We start from the raw sequence: 15879 nt of genomic DNA, 5'->3' as shown, positions 1-15879 counted from the left end.
GTGAGAAATAAAATTTGATTTTGATTTGATTTGAAGTCAATGTACCCAGAGGAGGACAGAAGCTAGCTGTCCTCCGGGCTACACCATGGTGCTACCCTACAGAGTTATGTTGAGGCTACTGTAGACCATTGCAAAACAGTGTATTTTGATTAGGTTTGCAAAATTCCAGGAACTTTCAATAAATTCCCAGGATTTCCCGTGCAGGTGCACACCATAGAGATTTCACCAATCAATCATTCCAGAATGTGTTCTGTGGTGTTGATAAATGAAGCCAAGACAACAGCAGCATTGTTTGTGTTTGTTACAAGTCTTTAATAGGGAACATGTATCTGATCTCAGTCTAAATAAAAACTGCGTTTTCAGAGTTGTTTTTGTCAATTCAATTCAGTCCATATAACACAACTGATTTTATATAAATAAAACTTTTACAACATAGAAAAAAATAAGAACATGCCCAAAAAGGCATTATTGTCTTCAACGACATATTGTGTAAACTATTACAATATAAAAATAAAGGAGATCCTCACCACTCTAGGAGCTCAGATGCAAATGTCCAACGTTTCGACAGCCAAGCCGTCTTCATCAGGGTATAAACACTGCGGGATGACTCGTTTATATAGTCTCAAAAGACACAGGTGTCTGTAATCGTGGCCATTAAACTATTAAAATAACAACGTTTTTGAAACAACTAAATATATAGTGTGACATGTACAAGGTTGATAATAGTTAACAATAGTTATCATAATGAATGAAATGTGTTGTAGACTAATACATCTTTATTATGTAATGGATATAAGTCACTTTACTGTGAAACCAGCGGTCACCTTAGGAACTCTGTTGTCATGGCTACGGGGCCAGTCTGTGCTCCTCGCTCAGTGTCATGTTTAGAGTTGGCACGAGGGCCATCTGATCTGGGTCCAGTATCCCCTAATCCCACAGAATCCTCATAGCCCCCCCCCCCTCTCAGCGACGGGCCACTTTCAGGGCCGAGGGGTGAACGTTACACAGTATCCTCATAGAGCCCCCCCCCCCCCCCCCCCTCATCGACGGGCCACCTTCAGGGCCAGGGGGGTGAACGTTACACAGAATCCTCATAGCCCCCCCCCCTCTCATCGACGGGCCACTTTCAGAGCCGAGGGGTGAACGTTACAAATGTCAAACCACTGTTCCTCCACCTTCCTGTGTGGCAGCAGGCCGTTGCGTGGCAGCGCCGGTCTCCTCCAGCGGTCTCTGCTCCTCCCCACCACCTTCCAGAACTGCGTATCCTTGAACAGGAAGACAGCGTTGTGCGTGTAGGAGAAGTAGGCGGCGTCTATGCTACCGCCCGGGTGATCCCCAGACACTACTGCTGGGAACACAGCTGTGATCTTCCTGGGGAAGCCTGGGGACACGCGGTTGGCTGTCACGTCGAACACATACACCTGTCGGAACACATGTTTAGATGCCAGGAGGAGGACCAAAATAAAGAACAGTTGAAAAACATGTAAACGAGGCCGGTGATAAATGGGACGAAACAACAAGATGGTAAATGTTCAGTTTATCAAAACAAACAACTCCGACGGGGATTTCATGACACAATATCTTCACGTGTTTTAACAATTGATTCAGGCATTTTTTTCCCTCCTCTCTGTCCACTTGGATATCATTGGGGGAATATTAAAGGAGGAGTGTTTAAACTCCGAGGGGAATAATGTAGCCTTTTACTGAACCGTTTTCATGGTGCTTTTCTGCTGAGGAACATTTCAAATGTATCATTTATTTATTTAAAACGCTTATACAAATCTCTAAACATTTCACATTTAAACAACCACATCAAGCAGATAAATGAAAAATAAAACAGGAAGGAGATTAATAAAGAATATTAAACATAAATCAACAATATGTTAATGACATGTTAATGACACATGTCAAATCAACAATATGTTAATGACATGGTTAATCAACAATATGTTAATGACATGGTTAATCAACAATATGTTAATGACATGGTTAATCAACAATATGTTAATGACATGGTTAATCAACAATATGTAAATGACATATGGCTAATCAACAATATGTTAATGACACATGGCTAATCAACAATATGTTAATGACATATGTCAAATCAACAATATGTTAATGACACATGTCAAATCAACAATATGTTAATGACACATGTCAAATCAACAATATGTTAATGACATATGTCAAATCAACAATATGTTAATGACACATGTCAAATCAACAATATGTTAATGACACATGTCAAATCAACAATATGTTAATGACATATGTCAAATCAACAATATGTTAATGACATATGTCAAATCAACAATATGTTAATGGAATGGTTAATCAACAATATGTTAATTACATATGTCAAATCAACAATATGTTAATGACACGTGGCTAATCAACAATATGTTAATGACATATGTCAAATCAACAATATGTTAATGACATATGTCAAATCAACAATATGTTAATGACACATGTCAAATCAACAATATGTTAATGACATATGTCAAATCAACAATATGTTAATGACATATGTCAAATCAACAATATGTTAATGACATATGTCAAATCAACAATATGTTAATGACATATGTCTAATCAATAATATGTTAATGACATATGTCTAATCAATAATATGTTAATGACATATGGCTAATTAACAATATGTTAATGACACATGTCAAATCAACAATATGTTAATGACATATGTTAAATCAACAATATGTTAATGACATATGTCTAATCAATAATATGTTAATGACATATGGCTAATTAACAATATGTTAATGACACATGTCAAATCAACAATATGTTAATGACACATGTCAAATCAACAATATGTTAATGACATATGTCAAATCAACAATATGTTAATGACATATGTCAAATCAACAATATGTTAATGACATATGTCAAATCAACAATATGTTAATGACATATGTCTAATCAATAATATGTTAATGACATTTGGCTAATCAACAATATGTTAATGACATATGTCAAATCAACAATATGTTAATGACATATGGCTAATCAACAATATGTTAATGACATATGGCTAATCAACAATATGTTAATGACATGGTTAATCAACAGTATGTTAATGACATATGTCAAATCAACAATATGTTAATGACATTTGTCAAATCAACAATATGTTAATGACATATGTCAAATCAACAATATGTTAATGACATATGTCAAATCAACAATATGTTAATGACATATGTCTAATCAATAATATGTTAATGACATTTGGCTAATCAACAATATGTTAATGACATATGTCAAATCAACAATATGTTAATGACATATGTCTAATCAATAATATGTTAATGACATTTGGCTAATCAACAATATGTTAATGACATATGTCAAAACAACAATATGTTAATGACATATGTCTAATCAATAATATGTTAATGACATTTGGCTAATCAACAATATGTTAATGACATATGTCTAATCAATAATATGTTAATGACATTTGGCTAATCAACAATATGTTAATGACATATGTCAAATCAACAATATGTTAATGACATATGGCTAAAAAACAATATGTTAATGACATATGGCTAATCAACAATATGTTAATGACATATGGCTAATCAACAATATGTTAATGACATATGGCTAATCAACAATATGTTAATGACATATGGCTAATCAACATTATGTTAATGACACATGTCAAATCAACAATATGTTAATGACATATGGCTAATCAACAATATGTTCATGACATATGGCTAATCAACAATATGTTAATGACATATGGCTAATCAACAATATGTTAATGACATATGGCTAATCAACAATATGTTAATGACATATGTCAAATCAACAATATGTTAATGACATATGTCAAATCAACAATATGTTAATGACATATGTCAAATCAACAACATGTTAATGACATATGTCAAATCAACAATATGTTAATGACATATGTCAAATCAACAATATGTTAATGATATATGTAAAATCAACAATATGTTAATGACATATGTCAAATCAACAATATGTTCATGACATATGGCTAATTAACAATATGTTAATGACACATGTCAAATCAACAATATGTTAATGACACATGTCAAATCAACAATATGTTAATGCCATGTTAATGACACATGTCAAATCAACAATATGTTAATGCCATGTTAATGACACATGTCAAATCAACAATATGTTAATGCCATGTTAATGACACATGTCAAATCAACAATATGTTAATGCCATGTTAATGACACATGTCAAATCAACAATATGTTAATGACATATGTCAAATCAACAATATGTTAATGACATATGTCAAATCAACAATATGTTAATGACATATGGCTAATCAACAATATGTTAATGACATATGGCTAATCAACAATATGTTAATGACATATGGCTAATCAACAATATGTTAATGACATATGTCAAATCAACAATATGTTAATGACACATGGCTAATCCACAATATGTTAATGACATATGTCAAATCAACAATATGTTAATGACACATGGCTAATCAACAATATGTTAATGACACATGTCAAATCAACAATATGTTAATGCCATGTTAATGACACATGTCAAATCAACAATATGTTAATGCCATGTTAATGACACATGTCAAATCAACAATATGTTAATGCAATGTTAATGACACATGTCAAATCAACAATATGTTAATGACATATGGCTAATTAACAATATGTTAATGACATATGGCTAATTAAAATATGTTAATTACTTACATAGGTGCCCTTGAAGAAGTAGATGTGGTAGTCCCTCCTGTCATAGAAGGCTGTGTCTATAGGACTGGGCACCCCTGGGAACCCCTCAGAGATGAGTCTAGGGTAGAGGTGTCCCTCAGGGTCCACTGTAAACACCTGGTCGTTGTCATCGTCATACCTCCAGTACTGGGTGCCTAGTGTACACAAGGAGATATTCATACAAATATATTTATTCAACTTCTACGGATATTTTCATAACAGAGATCATTTCAAATCACTTAAAAAAAATTAAAAAAATAATAATCAATTAAAACAGCCATATGACTACGATTTACAGCCAGAGTTGAACGTCAAGAGGGAGACTCAAGCCTCCTATAGATGGAAACACAGTCAAGAGGGAGACTCAAGTCCCCAACAGATGGAAACACAGTCAAGAGGGAGACTCAAGTCTCTAACAGATGGAACCACAGTCAAGAGGAGACTCAAGTCTTTAACAGATGGAAACACAGTCAAGAGGGAGACTCAAGTCTTTAACAGATGGAAACACAGTCAAGAGGGTGACTCAAGTCTCTAACAGATGGAACCACAGTCAAGAGGAGACTCAAGTCTTTAACAGATGGAAACACAGTCAAGAGGGAGACTCAAGTCTTTAACAGATGGAAACACAGTCAAGAGGGAGACTCAAGTCCCCAACAGATGGAAACACAGTCAAGAGGGAGACTCAAGTCTCTAACAGATGGAACCACAGTCAAGAGGAGACTCAAGTCTTTAACAGATGGAAACACAGTCAAGAGGGAGACTCAAGTCTTTAACAGATGGAAACACAGTCAAGAGGGAGACTCAAGTCCCCAACAGATGGAGCCACAGTCAAGAGGGAGACTCAACCCTCTAACAGAAGGAAACACAGTCAAGAGGGAGACTCAAGCCTCTAACAGATGGAAACACAATCAAGAGGGAGACTCAAGTCTGTAACAGATGGAGCCACAGTCAAGAGGGAGACTCAAGCCTCTAACAGATGGAAACACAGTCAAGAGAGACTCAAGTCCCCAACAGATGGAGCCACAGTCAAGAGGGAGACTCAACCCTCTAACAGATGAAGACACAGTCAAGAGGGAGACTCAAGCCTCTAACAGAAGGAACCACAGTCGAGAGAGAGAGAGAGAGACAGAGACAGACAGAGAGACAGACAGAGAGACAGAGAGAGAGAGACAGAGACAGACAGACAGACAGACAGACAGACAGACAGACAGACAGACAGACAGACAGGTTTACACTAGTCAGTTCCATTACCTTTAAAGAAGTAGACAGCATCAGTGTTCCTGTTCCACACGTGAACACATGCGTCTACCCCGTCGGGGGGTATGCCGCGCCAGCCCACCTGAAGAGCCACCGGGTCACCATAGCGGGTTCGGTTGGTCCTGTCCTCATACAGAGAGAGGAATGATTTCAACCCTTACAATGAAGGACCATATATTTACGTGCGTTTTGAAAAATAAAGATATTTATCTTTATATTTTTGGGGAATGTGTATAAAACACAATGAATGTAGTTGAACATACACTACATGACCAAAAGTATGTGGACACCTGCTTGTCCAACATCTCATTACATAATCATGGGCATTAATATGGAGTTGGTCCCTCCCTGTGCAGCTATAACAGCCTCCACTCTTCTGGGAAGGCTTTCCACTAGATGTAGGATCATTGCAGCTATAACAGCCTCCACTCTTCTGGGAAGGCTTTCCACTAGATGTTGGAACATTGCTGCTAGAACAGCCTCCACTCTTCTGGGAAGGCTTTCCACCAGATGTTGGAACATTGCTGCGGGGACTGACTTCCATTCAGCCACAAGAGCATTAGTGAGGTCGGGCACAGATGTTGGGCGATTAGGCCTGGCTCGCATTCGGCCTTCCAATTCCACCCAAAGGTGTTCGATGGGGTTGAGGTCAGGGCTCAGTGCAGGCCAGTCAACTTCTTCCCCACCGATGTCGACAAACCATTTATGTATGAACCTTGCTTTGTGCATGGGGGGGGGGGGGGGGGGGGGGGCATTGTCCTGCTGAAACAGGAAAGGGCCTTCCCCAAACTGTTGCCACAAAGTTGGAAGAACAGAATCATCTAGAAGGTCATCATTGTATGCTGTAGCGTTAAGATTTTCCTTGACTGGAACTAAGGGGCCCAAACCATGGAAGACAGCCCTAGACCATTACTCGTCCTCCACCAAGGCACTATGCAATGGGGCAGGTAGCGTTCTTCTGGCATCCGCCAAACCCAGATTCGTCCATCGGACTGCCAGATGGTGAAGCGTGATTCATCACTCCAGAGAACGCGTTTCCACTTCTCCAGAGTCCAATGGCGGCGAACTTTACACCACTCCAGCCGACGCTTGGCGTTGAGCATGGTGATCTTAGGCTTGTGTGCGGATGCTCGGCCATGGAAACCCATTTCATGAAGCTCCCGACTAACAGTTCTTGTGCTGACGTTGCTTCCAGAGGCAGTTTGGCACTCGCTGGTCTCGTTCTGTGAGCTTGTGTGGCCTACCACTTTGCGGCTTAGCTATTGTTGCTCCTAGACGTTGCCACTTCACAATAACAGACCTCAAGTTGACACATGATTCCATATGTGCTATTTCATAGTGTTGATGTCTTCACTATTATTCTACAATATAGAAAATAGTACAAATAAAGAAAATTCTTGAATGAGTAGGATGAGTAGGTGTTCTGGAACTTTTGACTGGTACTGTATATATATATATATATTTCAACCTCTTTTCCATACTTTTTATAATGACAATTTAGGAAGTCTACCTCATTGTTTTCAAAATACACATATATAGTTGTTGGTCTGTAGGAATTAATTGACACCCACCCAAAGTTGTTGAAGAGGTGCTGACTAATGGAAAGGTAAACTTTAAGATTGTCATTGTCTGTTTTTACCTGTTCTCATAGAGCCAGTACCAGCCGTCCCTCATGAAGTAGGTGTTGAAACGAATCACCACCTCACCGTACTGGGTTCTCTCCTTCCTGATCCAGTCAAACACTGTGTTGAACTGACCCGTACAGCCCCCTAGAGGGAAACAGACCAGACACTGTGTTGAACCGTACTGGGTTCTCTCCTTCCTGATCCAGTCAAACACTGTGTTGAACTGACCCTTACAGCCCCCTAGAGGGAAACAGACTAGACTGTTGAACCTACAGCCCCCTAGAGGGAAACAGACCAGACTGTTGAACCTTACAGCCCCCTAGAGGGAAACAGACCAGACACTGTGTTGAACCTTATAGCCCCCCTAGAGGGAAACAGACCAGACTGTTGAACCTTACAGCCCCCTAGAGGGAAACAGACCAGACACTGTGTTGAACCTTACAGCCCCCCTAGAGGGAAACAGACCAGACTGTTGAACCTTACAGCCCCCTAGAGGGAAACAGACAAGACTGTTGAACCTTACAGCCCCCCTAGAGGGAAACAGACCAGACTGTTGAACCGTACAGCCCCATAGAGGGAAACAGACCAGACTGTTGAACCTTACAGCCCCCTAGAGGGAAACAGACCAGACTGTTGAACCTTACAGCCCCCTAGAGGGAAACAGACCAGACTGTTGAACCTACAGCCCCCTAGAGGGAAACAGACCAGACTGTTGAACCTTACAGCCCCCTAGAGGGAAACAGACCAGACTGTTGAACCTACAGCCCCCTAGAGGGAAACAGACCAGACTGTTGAACCTTACAGCCCCCCTAGAGGGAAACAGACCAGACTGTTGAACCTACAGCCCCCTAGAGGGAAACAGACCAGACTGTTGAACCTTACAGCCCCCTAGAGGGAAACAGACCAGACACTGTGTTGAACCTTACAGCCCCCCTAGAGGGAAACAGACCAGACTGTTGAACCTACAGCCCCCTAGAGGGAAACAGACCAGACTGTTGAACCTTACAGCCCCCCTAGAGGGAAACAGACCAGACTGTTGAACCTACAGCCCCCTAGAGGGAAACAGACCAGACTGTTGAACCTTACAGCCCCCTAGAGGGAAACAGACCAGACTGTTGAACCTTACAGCCCCCTAGAGGGAAACAGACAAGACTGTTGAACCTTACAGCCCCCCTAGAGGGAAACAGACCAGACTGTTGAACCGTACAGCCCCATAGAGGGAAACAGACCAGACTGTTGAACCTTACAGCCCCCTAGAAGGAAACAGACTAGACTGTTGAACCTTACAGCCCCCTAGAGGGAAACAGACCAGACTGTTGAACCTTACAGCCCCCTAGAAGGAAACAGACCAGACAAACAGATAGAAGAGGAGTTGACAGATAGCCAGGTAGCCAGACGGTAGGTGGACAGGTGTAGGTAGGTAGGTAGGTAGGTAGGTAGGTAGGTAAACAGGTGTAGGTAGGTAGGTAGGTAGGTAGGTAGGTAGGTAGACAGGTGTAGGTAGGTAGGTAGGTAGGTAGACAGGTGTAGGTAGGTAGGTAGGTAGGTAGGTAAACAGGTGTAGGTAGGTAGGTAGGTAGGTAGGTAGGTAGGTATTTTTTTAAAATTTTTTTTACCTTTATTTAACCAGGCAAGTCAGTTAAGAACAAATTCTTATTTTCAATGACGGCCTGGGAACAGTGGGTTAACTGCCTGTTCAGGGGCAGAAAGACAGATTTGTACCTTGTCAGCTCGGGGGTTTGAACTCACAACCTTCCGGTTACTAGTCCAACGCTCTAACCACTAGGCTACCCTGCCGCCCCAGGCAGGTGTAGTTAGGTAGACAGGTGTAGGTAGGTAGGTAGGTAGGTAGACAGGTGTAGGTAGGTAGGTAGGTAGGTAGACAGGTGTAGGTAGGTAGGTAGGTAGGTAGGTAGACAGGTGTAGGTAGGTAGGTAGGCAGGTAGTATATTCCTATTTCGTCCACTAGGTGGTAATGTTTCCACAACTTTCACATTCGGTGGCTCTGTCCTACCATAGAGGTGCTGTATGGACTTCCTGTCCATCCAGTTGATCTCGAAGCCTGATTCCTGGGGCAGGTAACTGGGTTGCATAATGGAACCAGTCCTGTAGATGTGAGGCAGACCCAGGACGTGGCCTATCTCATGCACTGCCACCTGAAGGGTGGGAAACCAACGGTAGTATTCAGGGGTAATTACATTCGACTAAATTACAGGTGCAATTAGGGTTAAGTACCTTGCTTAAGGGAACACTGACAGATTTTTCACCTCGTCGACTTGGGGACTCAAACCATTAACTTTTCAGTTACTGGCCCAACCACTAGGCTACCAGATAGTGCTCACTCAGCCTGGACATTCAACCACTAGGCTACCTGATAGTGCTCACTCAGCCCTGACATTTAACCACTAGGCTACCTGATAGTGCTCACTCAGCCCTGACATTTAACCACTAGGCTACCTGTCTCCTACCTGATGGTGCTCACTCAGCCCTGACATTTAACCACTAGGCTACTTGATAGTGCTCACTCAGCCCTGACATTTAACCACTAGGCTACCTGATAGTGCTCACTCAGCCCTGACATTTAACCACTAGGCTACCTGTCTCCTACCTGATGGTGCTCACTCAGCCCTGACATTTAACCACTAGGCTACTTGATAGTACTCACTCAGCCCTGACATTTAACCACTAGGCTACCTGATGGTGCTCACTCAGCCCTGACATTTAACCACTAGGCTACCTGATGGTGCTCACTCAGCCCTGACATTTAACCACTAGGCTACCTGATAGTGCTCACTCAGCCCTGACATTTAACCACTAGGCTACCTGATAGTGCTCACTCAGCCCTGACATTTAACCACTAGGCTACCTGTCTCCTACCTGATAGTGCTCACCCAGCCCTGACATTTAACCACTAGGCTACCTGATAGTGCTCACTCAGCCCTGACATTTAACCACTAGGCTACCTGATGGTGCTCACTCAGCCCTGACATTTAACCACTAGGCTACCTGTCTCCTACCTGATAGTGCTCACCCAGCCCTGACATTTAACCACTAGGCTACCTGATAGTGCTCACTCAGCCCTGACATTTAACCACTAGGCTACCTGATAGTGCTCACTCAGCCCTGACATTTAACCACTAGGCTACCTGATAGTGCTCACTCAGCCCTGACATTTAACCACTAGGCTACCTGATAGTGCTCACTCAGCCCTGACATTTAACCACTAGGCTACCTGATAGTGCTCACTCAGCCCTGACATTTAACCACTAGGCTACCTGATAGTGCTCACCCAGCCCTGACATTTAACCACTAGGCTACCTGATAGTGCTCACTCAGCCCTGACATTTAACCACTAGGCTACCTGATAGTGCTCACTCAGCCCTGACATTTAACCACTAGGCTACCTGATAGTACTCACTCAGCATTGACATTTAACCACTAGGCTACCTGTCTCCTACCTGATGGTGCTCACTCAGCCCTGAGGTTTTCTGTGTTTTCTAATATTTACATGAATGTAGTTTGTCTTATAAATGAACGCAGGGAAGGCAGGCAGGTACAACACAAAATCACAAGTCCATCAGATATTACAGATAACCATCATGTTTGAATCAAAACATCCTGTCCCACACTCACTTTGAGCAGGCTGATCCCACTGCCAGTGTTAGGTGCAGTAAAATGTTCATCGTCATCGAAGTGAATGTCTCCCAGGAACCAGGCGTGAGCAAACTCTCGTCCAGTACCATCGAACTTCTGGTTGCATCCCAAGTGTCTCCCTGCATGGTTGAAACACAACGAAAAAGACACACTATCTATCGTCATTGCCTCTACAAACTGTAAAGATATAAAAAAAATTAAAATAACCATTTCCAGGGAAGATATAGCATAATGAAAGCCTGGTCCGTGATCTGCTTGTGCTGTCCTACCAGCTGGCAACAAGAGAGCATATACAGGTCTGGGACCAGGCTAGAGTAGATGCAATTTGTTCATAACATTCAATTCATCCCAAATACACAGGTGATATTGTCTAAACCAAGGCATGTGAGACGAGACTGGGTACCAGTCTGTTTTTACGAACACTCCAGTCCTTGTACTTGTCATTGCATTACAGGGACTGGTAAGGACCGGTATGTTAGCAGAAATGGACTGGTGCCCAGGCTAATACGAGACCCACCTGTTCCAAAACCCAGTTTGATGTCTACATCCGCCAGGGGAGAGGATGTGTCCTCTATAAACTCCAGGGGAGACACCTCGCTCCACATCCTGAAGGCCAGGCTAATGATGTGTCTCTGGTCCTGTATGGTCAGCTGACTGCTATAACCCTCACCTAGACATGAACAAAGGCCAGCACACACTCTGTTGAATATGACGGGTCTCTGGCCTCATAGTAACCCTCACCTATCAGTCTCATAGTAACCCTCACCTATCAGCCTCATAGTAACACTCACCTATCAGCCTCATAGTAACCCTCACCTATCAGCCTCATAGTACCCTCACCTATCAGCCTCATAGTAACCCTCACCTATCAGCCTCATAGTAACCCTCACCTATCAGCCTCATAGTAACCCTCACCTATCAGCCTCATAGTAACCCTCACCTATCAGCCTCATAGTAACCCTCACCTATCAGCCTCATAGTACCCTCACCTATCAGCCTCATAGTAACCCTCACCTATCAGCCTCATAGTAACCCTCACCTATCAGCCTCATAGTAACCCTCACCTATCAGCCTCATAGTACCCTCACCTATCAGCCTCATAGTAACCCTCACCTATCAGCCTCATAGTAACCCTCACCTATCAGCCTCATAGTAACCCTCACCTATCAGCCTCATAGTAACCCTCCCCTATCAGCCTCATAGTAACCCTCACCTATCAGCCTCATAGTACCCTCACCTATCAGCCTCATAGTAACCCTCACCTATCAGCCTCATAGTAACCCTCACCTATCAGCCTCATAGTAACCCTCACCTATCAGCCTCATAGTACCCTCACCTATCAGCCTCATAGTAACCCTCACCTATCAGCCTCATAGTAACCCTCACCTATCAGCCTCATAGTAACCCTCACCTATCAGCCTCATAGTAACCCTCCCCTATCAGCCTCATAGTAACCCTCACCTATCAGTCTCATAGTAACCCTCACCTATCAGTCTCATAGTAACCCTCACCTATCAGCCTCATAGTAACCCTCACCTATCAGCCTCCACTTCAGCACCATTTTGGAGAATGCCATGTTTCCCCATGCACGTCTCCCCACATGTCTCTTCTGCCTCCGCTTGGACAGCAGTGAGGCCACGCGGTTCTGATGCTGATGAGATCTGTCAGTAGCAGTGGTAGTAAGAGTGCTCCGATGAGGTCTGTCAGTAGCAGTGGTAGGAAGAGGGCTCCGATGAGGTCTGTCAGTAGCAGTGGTAGGAGGAGGGCTCTGATGTGGTCTGTCAGTAGCAGTGGTAGTAAGAGGGCTCCGATGAGGTCTGTCAGTAGCAGTGGTAGGAGGGCTCTGATGAGGTCTGTCAGTAGCAGTGGTAGGAAGAGGGCTCCGATGAGGTCTGTCAGTAGCAGTGGTAGGAGGAGGGCTCTGATGAGGTCTGTCAGTAGCAGTGGTAGGAGGAGGGCTCTGATGAGGTCTGTCAGTAGTAGTGGTAGGAGGAGGGCTCTGATGAGGTCTGTCATTAGCAGTGGTAGGAGGAGGGCTCTGATGAGGTCTGTCATTAGCACTGGTAGGAGGAGGGTTCCGATGAGGTCTGTCATTAGCAGTGGTAGGAGGAGGGCTCTGACGCTGATGAGGTCTGTCAGTAGCAGTGGTAGGAGTGCGGCTCCAATGAGGTCTGTCATTAGCAGTGGTAGGAGGAGGGTTCTGACGCTGATGAGGTCTGTCAGTAGCAGTGGTAGGAGTGCTCCAATGAGGTCTGTCAGTAGCAATGGTAAGAGGAGGGCTCTGACTCTGATGAGGTCTGTCAGTAGCAGTGGTAGGAGGAGGGCTCTGATGAGGTCTATCAGTAGCAGTGATAGGAGGAGGGCTCTGACGCTGATGAGGTCTGTCAGTAGCAGTGGTAGGAGGAGGGCTCTTATGAGATCTGTCAGTAGCAGTGGTAGGAGGAGGGCTCTGATCAGGTCTGTCAGTAGCAGTGGTAGGAGGAGGGCTCCGATGAGATCTGTCATTAGCAGTGGTAGGAGGAGGCCTCTGATGAGGTCTGTCAGTAGCAGTGGTAGGAGGAGGGCTCTGATGTGGTCTGTCAGTAGCAGTGGTAGTAAGAGGGCTCCGATGAGGTCTGTCAGTAGCAGTGGTAGGAGGGCTCTGATGAGGTCTGTCAGTAGCAGTGGTAGGAAGAGGGCTCTGATGAGGTCTGTCAGTAGCAGTGGTAGGAGGAGGGCTCTGATGAGGTCTATCAGTAGCAGTGATAGGAGGAGGGCTCTGACGCTGATGAGGTCTGTCAGTAGCAGTGGTAGGAGGAGGGCTCTTATGAGATCTGTCAGTAGCAGTGGTAGGAGGAGGGCTCTGATCAGGTCTGTCAGTAGCAGTGGTAGGAGGAGGGCTCTGATCAGGTCTGTCAGTAGCAGTGGTAGGAGGAGGGCTCCGATGAGGTCTGTCATTAGCAGTGGTAGGAGGAGGCCTCTGATGAGGTCTGTCAGTAGCAGTGGTAGGAGGAGGGCTCTGATGTGGTCTGTCAGTAGCAGTGGTAGTAAGAGGGCTCCGATGAGGTCTGTCAGTAGCAGTGGTAGGAGGGCTCTGATGAGGTCTGTCAGTAGCAGTGGTAGGAGGAGGGCTCCGATAAGGTCTGTCAGTAGCAGTGGTAGGAGGAGGGCTCTGATGAGGTCTGTCAGTAGCAGTAGTAGGAGGAGGCCTCTGATGAGGCCTGTCAGTAGCAGTAGTAGGAGGAGGGCTCCGATGAGGTCTGTCATTAGCAGTTGTAGTAGGAGGCCTCTGATGAGGTCTGTCAGTAGCAGTGGTAGGAGGAGGGCTCCGATGAGGTCTGTCAGCAGCAGTGTTAGGAGGAGGGCTCTGATGAGGTCTGTCAGTAGCAGTGGTAGGAAGAGGGCTCTGACGCTGATGAGGTCTGTCAGTAGCAGTGGTAGGAGGAGGGCTCTGATGAGGTCTGTCAGTAGCAGTGGTAGGAGGAGGTCTCTGATGAGGTCTGTCAGTAGCACTGGTTGGGTCGTTCCCTGTGTGACTGTGTGCATTGCTGTTATTCTCTGTGTTGTTCATAGCAGAATAATTGAGAGTATCACCGACTGGGTCGTAGTATTCTGTTGTGCTACTGGCAGATATATCACCTTTGTGGGTACTAACAGTTCTATTAAAAATGTCACTGAATGAATTGTCAACCTCTGTATAGTTTCCATCAGTGCCATTAGAAAGGTCAGTGAATATGTTATTGTCCACTGTGTAATCAGTAGCGGAGGCATTTAAAACACCACTGAATGTTTGGTTAGAGTATTCTGAGGTGTCTGTGTTCTTAGTTAGCCAGGTGGCGGTGTTGATACCAAGTGCTGAGCTGGTGGAGTTGTGTACTTCCTCAGTAGCATCATCCGTCTCCTTATCTGGGACCCCACACCTTGGCTTGTTCATGGCAGCCTTGGTGGCGTCGTCAAACAGCCCTGTGACAGACAGGCCGGACACCATCTGGAAGTCTCTGAGAGCTGAGATGAAGGCTTGGCTTTCAGTGGGATTTGGAGAGTCTTCGTCATCATCATCATCATCATCATCATCATCAGTCTCTGCACGTGACAACGATGAGTCTCCCTCCTGTATCCCAGATAGGTCTTCCTCCCCGGGGAAGTCTTCATCGTTAGAAATGCCTGTTGATTGGTCAAACTGGAGCTCCTCCCAGTTCACCGGTCTTATGAAGCCGTACCTTGAGAGAAATAGCTGGAAATATGGCATGTTGTTAAAACAGCTGGTAGAACTAACACCTCTATAACATCTAACAGGAAATAACCTAGTCTGGATACCAGTCTGTTTAGATAACATTCCTCTAGTCTGTTTAGATAACATTCCTCTAGTCTGTTTAGATAACATTCCTCTAGTCTGTTTAGATAACATTCCTCTAGTCTGTTTAGATATCATTCCTCTAGTCTGGGTACCAGTCTGTTTAGATAACATTCCACTAGTCTGGGTACCACTCTGTTTAGATAACATTCCTCTAGTCTGTTTAGATAACATTCCTCTAGTCTGTTTAGATAACATTCCTCTAGTCTGGGTACCAGTCTGTTTAGATAACATTCCT

At 43.9% G+C, this 15879-nt stretch overlaps 2 protein-coding genes across 2 annotated transcripts; both read right to left on the bottom strand.

The window, feature by feature from the left end:
- Positions 1-1109: 1109 nt before the first annotated feature.
- LOC149972646 (matrix metallopeptidase-21-like) lies at positions 1110-12112 on the bottom strand. Its single transcript, XM_090217986.1, has 8 exons — positions 12100-12112; positions 11826-11978; positions 11288-11427; positions 9669-9810; positions 7669-7798; positions 6024-6151; positions 4755-4927; positions 1110-1421 (listed from the first exon to the last, which is right to left on the bottom strand). Exons 1-8 carry the CDS (start codon positions 12110-12112, stop codon positions 1110-1112), a joined length of 1191 nt encoding a protein of 396 aa, XP_090074112.1.
- A 607-nt stretch (positions 12113-12719) lies between these two features.
- Positions 12720-15560, bottom strand: LOC149972645 (uncharacterized). The gene has a single exon (XM_090217803.1). The coding sequence runs from the start codon at positions 15534-15536 to the stop codon at positions 12816-12818; it is 2721 nt and encodes a 906-aa protein (XP_090073929.1). The 5' UTR covers positions 15537-15560; the 3' UTR covers positions 12720-12815.
- Between the last annotated feature and the right edge of the window lie 319 nt (positions 15561-15879).

Source organism: Oncorhynchus mykiss, chromosome 23 (genome assembly GCF_057628025.1).
Source record: "Oncorhynchus mykiss isolate SJ-2025 chromosome 23, ASM5762802v1, whole genome shotgun sequence".
Lineage (NCBI taxonomy): Eukaryota > Metazoa > Chordata > Actinopteri > Salmoniformes > Salmonidae > Oncorhynchus > Oncorhynchus mykiss.
Note: the sequence above shows the minus strand (reverse complement) of the source record. Positions and strands in the feature narration are given on the sequence as shown.

Excerpts from the sequence above, each read along its gene's own strand:
- LOC149972646 (XM_090217986.1), bottom strand. Across the intron at positions 4,928-6,023 it reads TGCTGTCTACTTCTTTAAAG|GCACCCAGTACTGGAGGTAT; the intron begins GTAATGGAACTG and ends TGTGTACACTAG. Across the intron at positions 1,422-4,754 it reads ACTTCTTCAAGGGCACCTAT|GTGTATGTGTTCGACGTGAC; the intron begins GTAAGTAATTAA and ends GTGTTCCGACAG.
- LOC149972645 (XM_090217803.1), bottom strand. The coding sequence starts at position 15,536 with ATGCCATATTTCCAGCTATTTCTCTCAAGGTACGGCTTCATAAGACCG.